The sequence below is a fragment of the Salvelinus fontinalis genome, chromosome 35, assembly GCF_029448725.1.
Source record: "Salvelinus fontinalis isolate EN_2023a chromosome 35, ASM2944872v1, whole genome shotgun sequence".
Lineage (NCBI taxonomy): Eukaryota > Metazoa > Chordata > Actinopteri > Salmoniformes > Salmonidae > Salvelinus > Salvelinus fontinalis.
Genome location: NC_074699.1, coordinates 36,768,671 through 36,784,501, shown reverse-complemented (window position 1 = coordinate 36,784,501; position 15,831 = coordinate 36,768,671). Strand labels below are relative to the sequence as shown.

Genomic DNA, 15,831 nt, shown 5'->3' with positions numbered 1-15,831 from the left:
TAATGCCTCCTCACGCAGCTCAGCACAGACCATGAGGTATCAGTCCATATGATAATGCCTCCTCACGCAGCTCAGCACAGACCATGAGGTATCAGTCCATATGATAATGCCTCCTCACCCAGCACAGACCATGAGGTAACAGTCCATATGATAATGCCTCCTCACCCAGCTCAGCACAGACCATGAGGTAACAGTCCATATGATAATGCCTCCTCACCCAGCTCAGCACAGACCATGAGGTATCAGTCCATATGATAATGCATCCTCACGCAGCTCAGCACAGACCATGAGGTATCAGTCCATATGATAATGCCTCCTCACCCAGCACAGACCATGAGGTAACAGTCCATATGATAATGCCTCCTCACCCAGCTCAGCACAGACCATGAGGTAACAGTCCATATGATAATGCCTCCTCACCCAGCTCAGCACAGACCATGAGGTATCAGTCCATATGATAATGCCTCCTCACCCAGCTCAGCACAGACCATGAGGTAACAGTCCATATGATAATGCCTCCTCACGCAGCTCAGCACAGACCATGAGGTAACAGTCCATATGATAATGCCTCCTCACCCAGCTCAGCACAGACCATGAGGTAACAGTCCATATGATAATGCCTCCTCACGCAGCTCAGCACAGACCATGAGGTAACAGTCCATATGATAATGCCTCCTCACCCAGCTCAGTACAGACCATGAGGTAACAGTCCATATGATAATGCCTCCTCACCCAGCTCAGCACAGACCATGAGGTAACAGTCCATATGATAATGCCTCCTCACCCAGCTCAGCACAGACCATAAGGTAACAGTCCATATGATAATGCCTCCTCACCCAGCTCAGCACAGACCATGAGGTAACAGTTCATATGATAATGATGCTTTCTAACCTGCTAAATCACTATGTCTCAGGAAGACCAGCGCAAATCCGTCTGACTGTCCCAATATGGAAACCATACATATTTCAACGTCCCTCTGTTTGTATTCAGGCTATTCCAGTGATCAACAGAGCCCAGATTGTGGATGATGCTTTTAACCTGGCCAGGTGAGTCCTCTTCCACACAGCACAGTCTTCTCTCTGTATTCTGTCTGTATGTAAACTATCTATAAAGTCCTCTCTCTGTATTCTGTCTGTATGTAAACTATCTATAAAGTCCTCTCTCTATATTCTGTCTGTATGTAAACTATCTATAAAGTCCTCTCTCTATATTCTGTCTGTATGTAAACTATCTATAAAGTCCTCTCTCTGTATTCTGTCTGTATGTAAACTATCTATAAAGTCCTCTCTCTATATTCTGTCTGTATGTAAACTATCTATAAAGTCCTCTCTCTATATTATGTCTGTATGTAAACTATCTATAAAGTCCTCTCTCTATATTCTGTCTGTATGTAAACTATCTATAAAGTCCTCTCTCTATATTCTGTCTGTATGTAAACTATCTATAAAGTCCTCTCTCTATATTCTGTCTGCATGTAAACTATCTATAAATTCCTCTGTCCATATTCTGTCTGCATGTAGACTATTTGTAAAGTCCTCTGTCTATTGCCTCCTCACCCAGCAGCATACCACCCTGCATACCACTGCTGGCTTGCTTCTGAAGCTAAGCAGGGTTGGTCCTGGTCAGTCCCTGGATGGGAGACCAGATGCTGCTGGAAGTGGTGTTGGAGGGCCAGTAGGAGGCACTCTATCCTCTGGTCTAGAACTAGTTCCCAATGCCCCACCGCAGTGATTGGGGACACTGCCCTGTGTAGGGTGGCGTCTTTCGGATGGGACGTTAAACGGGTGTCCTGACTCTCTGAGGTCATTAAAGATCCCATGGCACTTATCGTAAGAGTAGGGGTGTTAACCCCGGTGTCCTGGCTAAATTCCCAATCTGGCCCTCAAACCATCATGGTCACCTAATAATCCCCAGTTTACAATTGGCTCATTCATCCCCCTCCTCTCCCCTGTAACTATTCCCCAGGTCGTTGCTGCAAATGAGAACGTGTTCTCAGTCAACTTACCTGGTAAAATAAAAATAAAATAAAAAATAGAAAAAAAACATTCTGTGTCTGTTGCTGTCAGCATCATTTCATTAGATTCCTGGTTGATGTAAATGTACTTGATGAATAAAGGTGTTTGTGATGTCTGGCTGTGTTGGTCCACGTCAGGGCGAGAATAAAGGTGTTTGTGATGTCTGGCTGTGTTGGTCCACGTCAGGGCGAGAATAAAGGTGTTTGTGATGTCTGGCTGTGTTGGTCCACGTCAGGGCGAGAATAAAGGTGTTTGTGATGTCTGGCTGTGTTGGTCCACGTCAGGGCGAGAATAAAGGTGTTTGTGATGTCTGGCTGTGTTGGTCCACGTCAGGGCGAGAATAAAGGTGTTTGTGATGTCTGGCTGTGTTGGTCCACGTCAGGGCGAGAATAAAGGTGTTTGTGATGTCTGGCTGTGTTGGTCCACGTCAGGGCGAGAATAAAGGTGTTTGTGATGTCTGGCTGTGTTGGTCCACGTCAGGGCGAGGACAGTCAGCACCATACTGGCTCTGAGAACCACCCTGTTCCTTCAGAGGGAGAGAGAGTACATGCCCTGGCAAACGGCGAACAGCAACCTGGGCTACTTCTTCCTCATGTTCGACCGCAGCGACGTCTACGGACCCATGCAGGTCAGTGTTATAGAGGGGTCCTATATGGCACCCTATTCCTTATGTACTACTTTGACCAGATCACTATATGGCACCCTATTCCTTATGTAGTACTTTGAACAGATCACTATATGGCACCCTATTCCTTATGTAGTACTTTGACCAGATCACTATATGGCACCCTATTCCTTATGTAGTACTTTGACCAGAGCACTATATGGCACCCTATTCCTTATGTAGTACTTTGACCAGATTACTATATGGCACCCTATTCCTTATGTAGTACTTTGACCAGATCACTATGTGGCACCCTATTCCTTATGTAGCACTTTGACCAGAGCACTATATGGCACCCTATTCTTTATGTAGTACTTTGACCAGATCACTATATGGCACCCTATTCCTTATGTAGCACTTTGACCAGAGCACTATATGGCACCCTATTCCTTATGTAGCACTTTGACCAGAGCACTATATGGCACCCTATTCCTTATGTAGCACTTTGACCAGGTTACTATTTGGCACCCTATTCCTTTTGGCCTCTATATGGAATAGAGTTCCATCTGGGACATAACACTAGACTACTGAATATTGTTTAAATGCAATATTCTGCTATTAAGATCAACTCTGTTCCATTTTGATTGACACTGAGGAATGCAAATTATAATGTCATCCAATATCTCTGATATGTTGTGATGCAGTGAGTTCTGTTCTTATCTTTCAGGCTTACCTCAATAAACAGCGAGTTCTGTTCTTATCTTTCAGGCTTACCTCAATAAACAGAGAGCTCTGTTCTTATCTTTCAGGCTTACCTCAATAAACAGCGAGTTCTGTTCTTATCTTTCAGGCTTACCTCAATAAACAGCGAGTTCTGTTCTTATCTTTCAGGCTTACCTCAATAAACAACGAGTTCTGTTCTTATCTTTCAGGCTTACCTCAATAAACAGCGAGTTCTGTTCTTATCTTTCAGGCTTACCTCAATAAACAGCGAGTTCTGTTCTTATCTTTCAGGCTTACCTCAATAAACAGCGAGTTCTGTTCTTATCTTTCAGGCTTACCTCAATAAACAGCGAGTTCTGTTCTTATCTTTCAGGCTTACCTCAATAAACAACGAGTTCTGTTCTTATCTTTCAGGCTTACCTCAATAAACAGCGAGTTCTGTTCTTATCTTTCAGGCTTACCTCAATAAACAGCGAGTTCTGTTCTTATCTTTCAGGCTTACCTCAATAAACAGCGAGTTCTGTTCTTATCTTTCAGGCTTACCTCAATAAACAGCGAGTTCTGTTCTTATCTTTCAGGCTTACCTCAATAAACAACGAGTTCTGTTCTTATCTTTCAGGCTTACCTCAATAAACAGCGAGTTCTGTTCTTATCTTTCAGGCTTACCTCAATAAACAGCGAGTTCTGTTCTTATCTTTCAGGCTTACCTCAATAAACAGCGAGTTCTGTTCTTATCTTTCAGGCTTACCTCAATAAACAAGTCACGCCTCTTTTCAACCACTTCAAGACTATCACTGCTGACTGGACCAAGATTCCTGAGAAACACACTGACCAGTAAGAACGTCTACCTTTCAACATGTTGATGGATACAGAGAGAAAATGTCACTATAGTTAGAAATTATATTTTATAAGACTAAACACTCAGTCAGCTCAAAATGACAGATCTTATCCAGATGTCATGAATCTCCTCAATAAGTTGGAGTAGTAAGTTGTGAGGTCAGTATACCGTTAAGAGTTTCTTCTTTTTCGTTTGTAATTTCCTCTCCCGTCTCCAGGTACAACCAGGTGAATGCCATCTCTATAGCCTGCAGTACAGGAGTAGCAGGCTGTGAGGAGCTGACTACAGGCTGGTTCAAAGACTGGATGAATACGCCTGAGAACAACAGGTGAGGACAGAGATCCCTCTCCTCTCCTCTCCTCTCCTCTCCTCTCTTCCCTCTCCTCCTCTCCTCTCCTCTCCTCTCCTCTTCTCTCTTCTCCTCTCTTCTCCTCTCCTCTTCTCTTCTCTCTTCACCTCTCCTCTCCTCTCCTCTCCTCTCCTCTCCTCTCCTCTCCTCTCCTCTCCTCTCCTCTCCTCTCCTCTCCTCTCCTCTCCTCTCCTCTCTTCTCTCTTCTCCTCTCTTCTCCTCTCCTCTTCTCTCCTCTCTTCTCCTCTCTTCTCCTCTCCTCTTCTCTTCTCTCTTCACCTCTCCTCTCCTCTCCTCTCCTCTCCTCTCCTCTCCTCTCCTCTCTTCTCCTCTCCTCTTCTCTTCTCTCTTCACCTCTCCTCTCCTCTCCTCTCCTCTCCTCTCCTCTCCTCTCCTCTCCTCTCCTCTCCTCTCCTCTCCCCTCCTCTCCTCTCCTCTCCTCTCCTCTCCTCTCCCCTCCCCTCCTCTCCTCTATTCTCTTCTCTTCTACTCTCCTCTCCTCTCCTCTCCTTCTCCTCCTCAACCCTAGTGTTGAAGACTGTTATTGATCCCAACCCTAGTGTTGGAGACTGTTATTGATCCCAACCCTAGTGTTGGAGACTGTTATTGATCTCAACCCTAGTGTTGGAGACTGGTATTGATCCCAACCCTAGTGTTGAAGACTGTTATTGATCCCAACCCTAGTGTTGAAGACTGTTATTGATCCCAACCCTAGTGTTGGAGACTGGTATTGATCTCGACCCTAGAGTTGGAGACTGTTATTGATCCCGACCCTAGTGTTGAAGACTGTTATTGATCCCAACCCTAGTGTTGAAGACTGTTATTGATCTCGACCCTAGTGTTGGAGACTGTTATTGATCTCGACCCTAGTGTTGGAGACTGTTATTGATCCCGACCCTAGTGTTGAAGACTGTTATTGATCCCAACCCTAGTGTTGAAGACTGTTATTGATCCCAACCCTAGTGTTGAAGACTGGTATTGATCCCAACCCTAGTGTTGGAGACTGGTATTGATCCCAACCCTGGTGTTGGAGACTGGTATTGATCCCAACCCTAGACTGTTATTGATCCCAACCCTAGTGTTGGAGACTGTTATTGATCCCAACCCTAGTGTTGGAGACTGTTATTGATCCCAACCCTAGTGTTAAAGACTGTTATTGATCCCAACACTAGTGTTGAAGACTGTTATTGATCCCAACCCTAGTGTTGGAGACTGGTATTGATCCCAACCCTAGTGTTGGAGACTGTTATTGATCCCAACCCTAGTGTTAAGGACTGTTATTGATCCCAACCCTAGTGTTGAAGACTGGTATTGATCCTGACCCTAGTGTTGGAGACTGTTATTGAACCCTACCCTAGTGTTGAAGACTGTTATTGATCCCAACCCTAGTGTTAAAGACTGTTATTGATCCCAACCCTAGTGTTGGAGACTGGTATTGATCCCAACCCTAGTGTTGGAGACTGTTATTGATCCCAACCCTAGTGTTGAAGACTGTTATTGATCCCAACCCTAGTGTTGAAGACTGGTATTGATCCCAACCCTAGTGTTGAAGACTGTTATTGATCCCAACCCTAGTGTTGAAGACTGTTATTGATCCCAACCCTAGTGTTGGAGACTGTTATTGATCCCAACCCTAGTGTTGGAGACTGTTATTGATCTCAACCCTAGTGTTGAAGGCTGTTATTGATCCCAACCCTAGTGTTGAAGACTGTTATTGATCCCAACCCTAGTGTTGGAGACTGGTATTGATCCCAACCCTAGTGTTGAAAACTGTTATTGATCCCAACCCTAGTGTTGGAGACTGGTATTGATCCCAACCCTAGTGTTGGAGACTGTTATTGATCCCAACCCTAGACTGGTATTGATCCCAACCCTAGTGTTGAAAACTGTTATTGATCCCAACCCTAGTGTTGAAGGCTGTTATTGATCCCAACCTTAGTGTTGAAGGCTGTTATTGATCCCAACCCTAGTGTTGAAGGCTGTTATTGATCCCAACCCTAGTGTTGGAAACTGTTATTGATCCCAACCCTAGTGTTGAAGACTGCTATTGATCCCAAACCTAGTGTTGAAGACTGGTATTGATCCCAACCCTAGACTGTTATTGATCCCAACCCTAGTGTTGGAGACTGGTATTGATCCCAACCCTAGTGTTGGAGACTGTTATTGATCCCAACCCTAGACTGGTATTGATCCCAACCCTAGTGTTGGAGACTGTTATTGATCCCAACCCTAGTGTTGGAGACTGTTATTGATCCCAACCCTAGTGTTGAAAACTGTTATTGATCCCAACCCTAGTGTTGGAGACTGTTATTGATCCCAACCCTAGTGTTGGAGAATGTTATTGATCCCAACCCTAGTGTTGAAGACTGTTATTGATCCCAACCCTAGTGTTGAATACTGTTATTGATCCCAACCCTAGTGTTGAATACTGTTATTGATCCCAACCCTAGCGTTGGAGACTGTTATTGATCCCAACCCTAGTGTTGAATACTGTTATTGATCTCAACCCTAGTGTTGACTGGTATTGATCCCAACCCTAGTGTTGAAGACTGTTATTGATCCCAACCCTAGTGTTGAAGACTGTTATTGATCCCAACCCTAGTGTTGAAGACTGTTATTGATCTCAACCCTAGTGTTGAAGACTGTTATTGATCCCAACCCTAGTGTTAAAGACTGTTATTGATCCCAACCCTAGTGTTGAAGACTGTTATTGATCCCAACCCTAGTGTTGAAGACTGTTATTGATCCCAACCCTAGTGTTAAAGACTGTTATTGATCCCAACCCTAGTGTTGAAGACTGTTATTGATCCCAACCCTAGTGTTGAAGACTGTTATTGATCCCAACCCTAGTGTTGAAGATTGTTATTGATCCCAACCCTAGTGTTGAAGACTGGTATTGATCCAAACCCTAGTGTTGAAGACTGTTATTGATCCCAACCCTAGTGTTGAAGACTGTTATTGATCCCAACCCTAGTGTTGAAGACTGTTATTGATCCTGACCCTTGTGTTGAAGACTGTTATTGATCTCGACCCTAGTGTTGGAGACTGTTATTGATCTCGACCCTAGTGTTGGAGACTGTTATTGATCCCAACCCTAGACTGTTATTGATCCCAACCCTAGTGTTGAAGACTGTTATTGATCGCAACCCTAGTGTTGAAGACTGTTATTGATCTCAAAAACTAGTGTTGCAGACTGGTATTGATCCCAACCCTAGTGTTGAAGACTGTTATTGATCTCAAAAACTAGTGTTGCAGACTGGTATTGATCCCAACCCTAGTGTTGCTGACTGTTATTGATCCCAACCCTAGTGTTGGAGACTGTTATTGATCCCAACCCTAGTGTTGGAGACTGTTATTGATCCCAACCCTAGTGTTGAAGACTGTTATTGATCTCAACCCTAGTGTTGAAGACTGTTATTGATCCCAACCCTAATGTTGAAGACTGTTATTGATCCAAACCCTAGTGTTGAAGACTGTTATTGATCCCAACCCTAGTGTTGAAGCCTGTTATTGATCCCAACCCTAGTGTTAAGGACTGTTATTGATCCCAACCCTAGTGTTGAAGACTGTTATTGATCCTGACCCTAGTGTTGAAGACTGTTATTGATCTCAACCCTAGTGTTGGAGACTGTTATTGATCCCAACCCTAGTGTTGAAGACTGTTATTGATCCCAACCCTGGTGTTGAAGACTGTTATTGATCCCGACCCTTGTGTTGAAGACTGTTATTGATCTCGACCCTAGTGTTGGAGACTGTTATTGATCCCAACCCTAGTGTTGAAGACTGTTATTGATCCCAACCCTAGTGTTGCTGACTATTATTGATCCCAACCCTAGTGTTGAAGACTGTTATTGATCCCACCCCTAGTGTTGAAGACTGTTATTGATCCCAACCCTAGTGTTGAAGACTGTTATTGATCCCAACCCTAGTGTTGGAGACTGTTATTGATCCCACCCCTAGTGTTGAAGACTGTTATTGATCCCAACCCTAGTGTTGTAGACTGGTATTGATCCCGACCCTAGTGTTGAAGACTGTTATTGATCCCAACCCTAGTGTTGAAGACTGGTATTGATCCCAACCCTAGTGTTGTAGACTGGTATTGATCCCAACCCTAGTGTTGAAGACTGTTATTGATCCCAACCCTAGTGTTGAAGACTGTTATTGATCCCAACCCTAGTGTTGGAGACTGTTAATGATCTCAACCCTAGTGTTGGAGACTGTTATTGATCAAAACCCTAGTGTTGGAGACTGTTATTGATCCCAACCCTAGTGTTGAAGACTGTTTTTGATCCCAACCCTAGTGTTGAAGACTGGTATTGATCCCAACCCTAGTGTTGGAGACTGTTATTGATCCCAACCCTAGTGTTGAAGACTGGTATTGATCCCAACCCTAGTGTTGAAGACTGGTATTGATCCCAACCCTAGTGTTGCAGACTGTTATTGATCCCAACCCTAGTGTTGAAGTCTGTTCTTTTCACCTTGACTCTGGTGTTTGATGGCCTGGTGCGATGATCTCTTTTACATTGTGTGGTCCAGGATTCACCCCAACCTGAGGAAGACAGTGTACTGCAGGGCCATCGCAGCAGGAGGGGTGAAGGAGTGGGACTTCGCCTGGAGGATGTACAAAGAGGCTTCCATTGCCTCTGAAGCTGACAAGCTGATGTATGCCCTGGCTTGCACCAGGGTCCCCTGGCTACTGAACAGGTGAGGATGACTTCTGGCCTGCACCAGGGTTCCCTGGCTACTGAACAGGTGAGGATGACTTCTGGCCTGCACCAGGGGTCTCTGGTTACTGAACAGGTGAGGAGGACCTCTGGCCTGCATCAGGTGTCTCTGGTTACTGAACAGGTGAGGAGGACTTCTGGCCTGCACCAGGGTTCCCTGGTTACTGAACAGGTGAGGAGGACTTCTGGCCTGCACCAGGGTTCCCTGGTTACTGAACAGGTGAGGAGGACTTCTGGCCTGCACCAGGGGTCTCTGGTTACTGAACAGGTGAGAAGGACTTCTGGCCTGCACCAGGGGTCTCTGGTTACTGAACAGGTGAGAAGGACTTCTGGCCTGCACCAGGGTTCCCTGGTTACTGAACAGATGAGATTGACTTCTGGCCTGCACCAGGGGTCTCTGGTTACTGAACAGGTGAGGAGGACCTCTGGCCTGCACCAGGGGTCTCTGGTTACTGAACAGGTGAGGATGACTTCTGGCTTGCACCAGGGGTCTCTGGTTACTGAACAGGTGAGGATGACTTCTGGCCTGCACCAGGGGTCTCTGGTTACTGAACAGGTGAGGATGACTTCTGGCCTGCACCAGGGGTCCCTGGTTACTGAACAGGTGAGGATGACTTCTGGCCTGCACCAGGGGTCTCTGGTTACTGAACAGGTGAGGATGACTTCTGGCCTGCACCAGGGGTCTCTGGTTACTGAACAGGTGAGGATGACTTCTGGCCTGCACCAGGGGTCTCTGGTTACTGAACAGGTGAGGAGGACTTCTGGCCTGCACCAGGGGTCTCTGGTTACTGAACAGGTGAGGAGGACCTCTGGCCTGCACCAGGGGTCTCTGGTTACTGAACAGGTGAGGATGACTTTTGGCCTGCACCAGGGGTCTCTGGTTACTGAACAGGTGAGGAGGACCTCTGGCCTGCACCAGGGGTCTCTGGTTACTGAACAGGTGAGGATGACTTCTGGTCTGCACCAGGGGTCTCTGGTTACTGAACAGGTGAGGAGGACTTCTGGCCTGCACCAGGGTTCCCTGGTTACTGAACAGGTGAGGATGACTTTTGGCCTGCACCAGGTGGTTACTGAACAGGTGAAATGGAACCCTATTTCTTATTTACAGTGCACTACTGCTCTATGGGCCCTCTATGTGCCCTCTATGAGTCCTCTATGAGCCATCTAGTAGCCCTCTATGAGCCCACTATGGGCCCTCTGTGAGCCCTATATGTGCCCTCTATGAGCACTCTATGGGCCCTCTATGAGCCCTCTATGAGCCCTCTATGAGCCCTCTATGAGCCCTCTATGAGCCCTCTATGATCCCTCTATGAGCCCTCTATGAGCCATCTAGTAGCCCTCTATGTGCCCTCTATGAGCCCTCTATGTGCCCTCTATGAGCCCTCTATGGGCCCTCTATGAACCCTCTATGAGCCATCTAGTAGCCCTCTATGAGCCCACTATGAGCCCTTTATGAGCCCTCTATGAGCCCTGTATGAGCCATCTAGTAGCCCTCCATGTGCCCTCTATGAGCCCTCTATGAGCCATCTAGTAGCCCTCTATTTGCCCTCTATGAGCCCTCTATGAGCCCTCTAGTAGCCCTCTATTTGCCCTCTATGAGCCCTCTATGAGCCCTCTATAAGCCATCTAGTAGCCCTCTATGTGCCCTCTATTTGTCCTCTATGAGCCATCTAGTAGCCCTCAATGAGCCCACTATGGGCCCTCTGTGAGCCCTCTGTGCCCTCTATGAGACCTCTATGGGCCCTCTATGAGCCCTCTATGAGCCCTCTATGATCCCTCTATGAGCCCTCTATGAGCCATCTAGTAGCCCTCTATGTGCCCTCTATGAGCCCTCTATGTGCCCTCTATGAGCCCTCTATGGGCCCTCTATGAGCCCTCTATGAGCCATCTAGTAGCCCTCTATGAGCCCACTATGAGCCCTTTATGAGCCCTCTATGAGCCCTGTATGAGCCATCTAGTAGCCCTCTATGTGCCCTCTATGAGCCCTCTATGAGCCCTCTATGAGCCATCTAGTAGCCCTCTATGTGCCCTCTATGAGCCCTCTATGTGCCCTCTATGAGCCATCTAGTAGCCCTCTATGAGCCCTCTATGAGCCCTCTATGAGCCCTCTATGATCCCTCTATAAGCCATCTAGTAGCCCTCTATGAGCCCTCTATGAGCCCTCTATGTGCCCTCTATGAGCCATCTAGTACCCCTCTATGAGCCCTCTATGAGCCATCTAGTAGCCCTCTATGAGCCCACTATGGGCCCTCTGTGAGCCCTCTATGTGCCCTCTATGTGCCCTCTATGAGTCCTCTATGAGCCATCTAGTAGCCCTCTATGAGCCCACTATGGGCCCTCTGTGAGCCCTCTATGTGCCCTCTATGAGCACTCTATGGGCCCTCTATGAGCCCTCTATGAGCCCTCTATGAGCCCTCTATGAGCCCTCTATGATCCCTCTATGAGCCCTCTATGAGCCATCTAGTAGCCCTCTATGTGCCCTCTATTAGTCCTCTATGTGCCCTCTATGAGCCCTCTATGGGCCCTCTATGAGCCCTCTATGAGCCATCTAGTAGCCCTCTATGAGCCCACTATGAGCCCTTTATGAGCCCTCTATGAGCCCTGTATGAGCCATCTAGTAGCCCTCTATGTGCCCTCTATGAGCCCTCTATGAGCCATCTAGTAGCCCTCTATGTGCCCTCTATGAGCCCTCTATGAGCCCTCTATGAGCCATCTAGTAGCCCTCTATGAGCCCTCTATGAGCCCTCTATGAGCCATCTAGTAGCCCTCTATGTGCCCTCTATGAGTCCTCTATGTGCCCTCTATGAGCCCTCTATGTGCCCTCTATGAGCCCTCTATGTGCCCTCTATGAGCCATCTAGTAGCCCTCTATGAGCCCTCTATGAGCCCTCTATGAGCCATCTAGTAGCCCTCTATGTGCCCTCTATGAGCCCTCTAGTCGCCCTCTATTTGCCCTCTATGATCCCTCTATGAGCCCTCTATGAGCCCTCTATAAGCCATCTAGTAGCCCTCTATGTGCCCTCTATGTGCCCTCTATGTGCCCTCTATGAGTCCTCTATGAGCCATCTAGTAGCCCTCAATGAACCCACTATGGGCCCTCTGTGAGCCCTCTGTGCCCTCTATGAGCCCTCTATGGGCCCTCTATGAGCCCTCTATGAGCCCTCTATGAGCCCTCTATGAGCCCTCTGATCCCTCTATGAGCCCTCTATGAGCCATCTAGTAGCCCTCTATGTGCCCTCTATGAGCCCTCTATGTGCCCTCTATGAGCCCTCTATGGGCCCTCTATGAGCCCTCTATGAGCCATCTAGTAGCCCTCTATGAGCCCACTATGAGCCCTTTATGAGCCCTCTATGAGCCCTGTATGAGCCATCTAGTAGCCCTCTATGTGCCCTATATGAGCCCTCTATGAGCCATCTAGTATCCCTCTATGTACACTCTATGAGCCCTCTATGAGCCCTCTATGAGCCCTCTATGAGCCATCTAGTAGCCCTCTATGAGCCCTCTATGAGCCCTCTATGTGCCCTCTATGAGCCCTCTATGTGCCCTCTATGAGACATCTAGTAGCCCTCTATGAGCCCTCTATGCGCCCTCTATGAGCCCTCTATGAGCCCTCTATGACCCCTCTATAAGCCATCTAGTAGCCCTCTATGAGCCCTCTATGAGCCCTCTATGTGCCCTCTATGAGCCATCTAGTACCCCTCTATGAGCCCTCTATGAGCCCTCTATGTGCCCTCTATGACCCCTCTATGAGCCCTCTATGAGCCCTCTATGAGCCCTCTATGTGCACTCTATGAGCCCTCTATGAGCCCTCTATGACCCCTCTAGGAGCCCTCTATGAGCCCTCTATGAGCCCTCTATTTGCCCTCTATGAGACCTCTATGTGCCATCTATGACCCCTCTATGAGCCCTCTATGTGCCCTCTATGACCCCTCTATGAGCCCTCTATGAACCCTCTATGAGCCCTCTATGTGCCCTCTATAACCCCTCTATAACCCCTCTATGAGCCCTCTATGAGCCCTCTATGAGACCTCTATGTGCAGTCTATGTGCCCTCTATGACCCCTCTATGACCCCTCTATGAGCCCTCTATGAGCCCTCTATGACCCCTCTATGACCCCTCTATGAGCCCTCTATGAGCCCTCTATGACCCCTCTGAGCCCTCTATGAGCCCTCTATGAGCCCTCTATGAGCCCTCTATGACCCCTCTAGGAGCCCTCTATGAGCCCTCTATGAGCCCTCTATTTGCCCTCTATGAGCCCTCTATGTGCCATCTATGACCCCTCTATGAGCCCTCTATGTGCCCTCTATGACCCCTCTATGAGCCCTCTATGAACCCTCTATGAGCCCTCTATGTGCCCTCTATAACCCCTCTATGAGCCCTCTATGAGCCCTCTATGAGACCTCTATGTGCAGTCTATGTGCCCTCTATGAGCCCTCTATGACCCCTCTATGAGCCCTCTATGAGCCCTCTATGAGCCCTCTATGACCCCTCTATGACCCCTCTATGAGCCCTCTATGACCCCTCTGACCCCTCTATGAGCCCTCTATGTGCCCTGTATGACCCCTCTATGAGCCCTCTATGAGCCCTCTATGACCCCTCTATGAGCCCTCTATGTGCCCTCTATGATCCCTCTATGAGCCCTCTATGAGCCCTCTATGGGCCCTCTATGACCCCTCTATGTGCCCTCTATGAGCCCTCTATGAGCCCTCTATGACCCCTCTATGAGCCCTCTATGACCCCTCTATGAGCCCTGTATGACCCCTCTATGTGCCCTCTATGAGTCCTCTATGAGCCATCTAGTAGCCCTCTATGAGCCCACTATTGGCCCTCTGTGAGCCCTCTATGTGCCCTCTATGAGCCCTCTATGGGCCCTCTATGAGCCCTCTATGAGCCGTCTAGTAGCCCTCTATGAGCCCTCTATGAGCCCTCTATGAGCCATCTAGTAGCCCTCTATGTGCCCTCTATGTGCCCTCTATGTGCCCTCTATGAGCCCTCTATGTGCCCTGTATGACCCCTCTATGAGCCCTCTATGAGACCTCTATGACCCCTCTATGAGCCCTCTATGAGCCCTCTATGAGCCCTCTATGACCCCTCTATGACCCCTCTATGAGCCCTGTATGACCCCTCTATGAGCCCTCTATGAGCCCTCTATGAGCCCTCTATGACCCCTCTATGACCCCTCTATGACCCCTCTATGACCCCTCTATGACCCCTCTATGAGCCCTCTATGTGCCCTCTATGACCCCTCTATGAGCCCTCTATGAGCCCTCTATGAGCCCTCTATGAGCCCTCTATGACCCCTCTATGACCCCTCTATGTGCCCTCTATGACCCCTCTATGAGCCCTCTATGAGCCCTGTATGACCCCTCTATGAGCCCTCTATGTGCCCTCTATGACCCCTCTATGACCCCTCTATGACCCCTCTATGAGCCCTCTATGACCCCTCTATGAGCCCTCTATGTGCCCAGTCGCTCTGGATAAGAGCGTCTGCTAAATGACTTAAATGTAATGTAAATGTATGTGTTCTGGTCAAAGTAGTGCAGCGTGTAGGAATCAAAGAGTATTAGAGTTGATCAATGTAGCTGTGGAGGATCATTCAGGATGGATCTGATCTGTGTGTTTGGCTTTCAGGTATCTGAACTACTGCCTGGATCCAGAGAAGATTCGTAAACAGGATGCCACATCCACCATTGTGTACATTGCTGGTAATGTTGTGGGCCAGTCTCTGGCTTGGGACTTTGTCAGAACCAACTGGGACCACTTATTTAATGAGTGAGTAGGACCCAACATGTCTATAATGCATCTGTCTAATGTGAACACTGTCATGTATTGGCAGCTATTCATTATAATGTTTAGGTCCCAAATGGCACCCTACTCCCTATGTAGTATACTACCTCTGGTCAAAAGTAGTGGCACCCTACTCCCTATGTAGTATACTACCTCTGGTCAAAAGTAGTGGCACCCTACTCCCTATGTAGTATACTACCTCTGGTCAAAAGTAGTGGCACCCTACTCCCTATGTAGTATACTACCTCTGGTCAAAAGTAGTGGCACCCTACTCCCTATGTAGTATACTACCTCTGGTCAAAAGTAGTGGCACCCTACTCCCTATGTAGTATACTACCTCTGGTCAAAAGTAGTGGCACCCTAATCCCTATATAGTACACTACCACTGGTCAAACGTAGTGGCACCCTACTCCCTATATAGTACACTACCACTGGTCAAACGTAGTGGCACCCTACTCCCTATATAGTAAACTACCACTGGTCAAACGTAGTGGCACCCTACTCCCTATATAGTACACTACCTCTGGTCATATAGGGTAATGTTGTGGGCCTGTCTTTGGCTTGGTACTTTGTCAATGACTTTTCAATGTGTTGAATGTGGACCATATTTATGTCTTCTCGTCTTGTAGTTACGGAGGGGGATCGTTGTCCTTCGCACGGCTCATTGAAGGCATCACCAGGCGCTTCTCCTCAGAGTTTGAACTGAAACAGGTACAGGCCAATCAGAGCTTCTGTGTCTCTGTGTGACTGTGAAGTTTGAACTGAAACAGGTACAGCCCAATCAGAGCTTCT

The 15,831-nt window shown here is 47.7% G+C and overlaps 1 protein-coding gene across 1 annotated transcript in view; it reads left to right on the top strand.

Annotated features, from left to right (window-relative positions):
- The window catches only part of LOC129834799 (aminopeptidase N-like), a 97,315-nt gene that overhangs the window by 71,650 nt on the left and 9,834 nt on the right, over positions 1–15,831 (top strand). Inside the window, exons 13-19 of the mRNA XM_055900085.1 lie at positions 991–1,046; positions 2,496–2,643; positions 4,085–4,176; positions 4,398–4,508; positions 9,066–9,233; positions 14,884–15,024; positions 15,669–15,750. Coding sequence (XP_055756060.1) covers positions 991–1,046; positions 2,496–2,643; positions 4,085–4,176; positions 4,398–4,508; positions 9,066–9,233; positions 14,884–15,024; positions 15,669–15,750 — 798 coding nt within the window. The remainder of the gene's footprint in view (positions 1–990; positions 1,047–2,495; positions 2,644–4,084; positions 4,177–4,397; positions 4,509–9,065; positions 9,234–14,883; positions 15,025–15,668; positions 15,751–15,831) is intronic.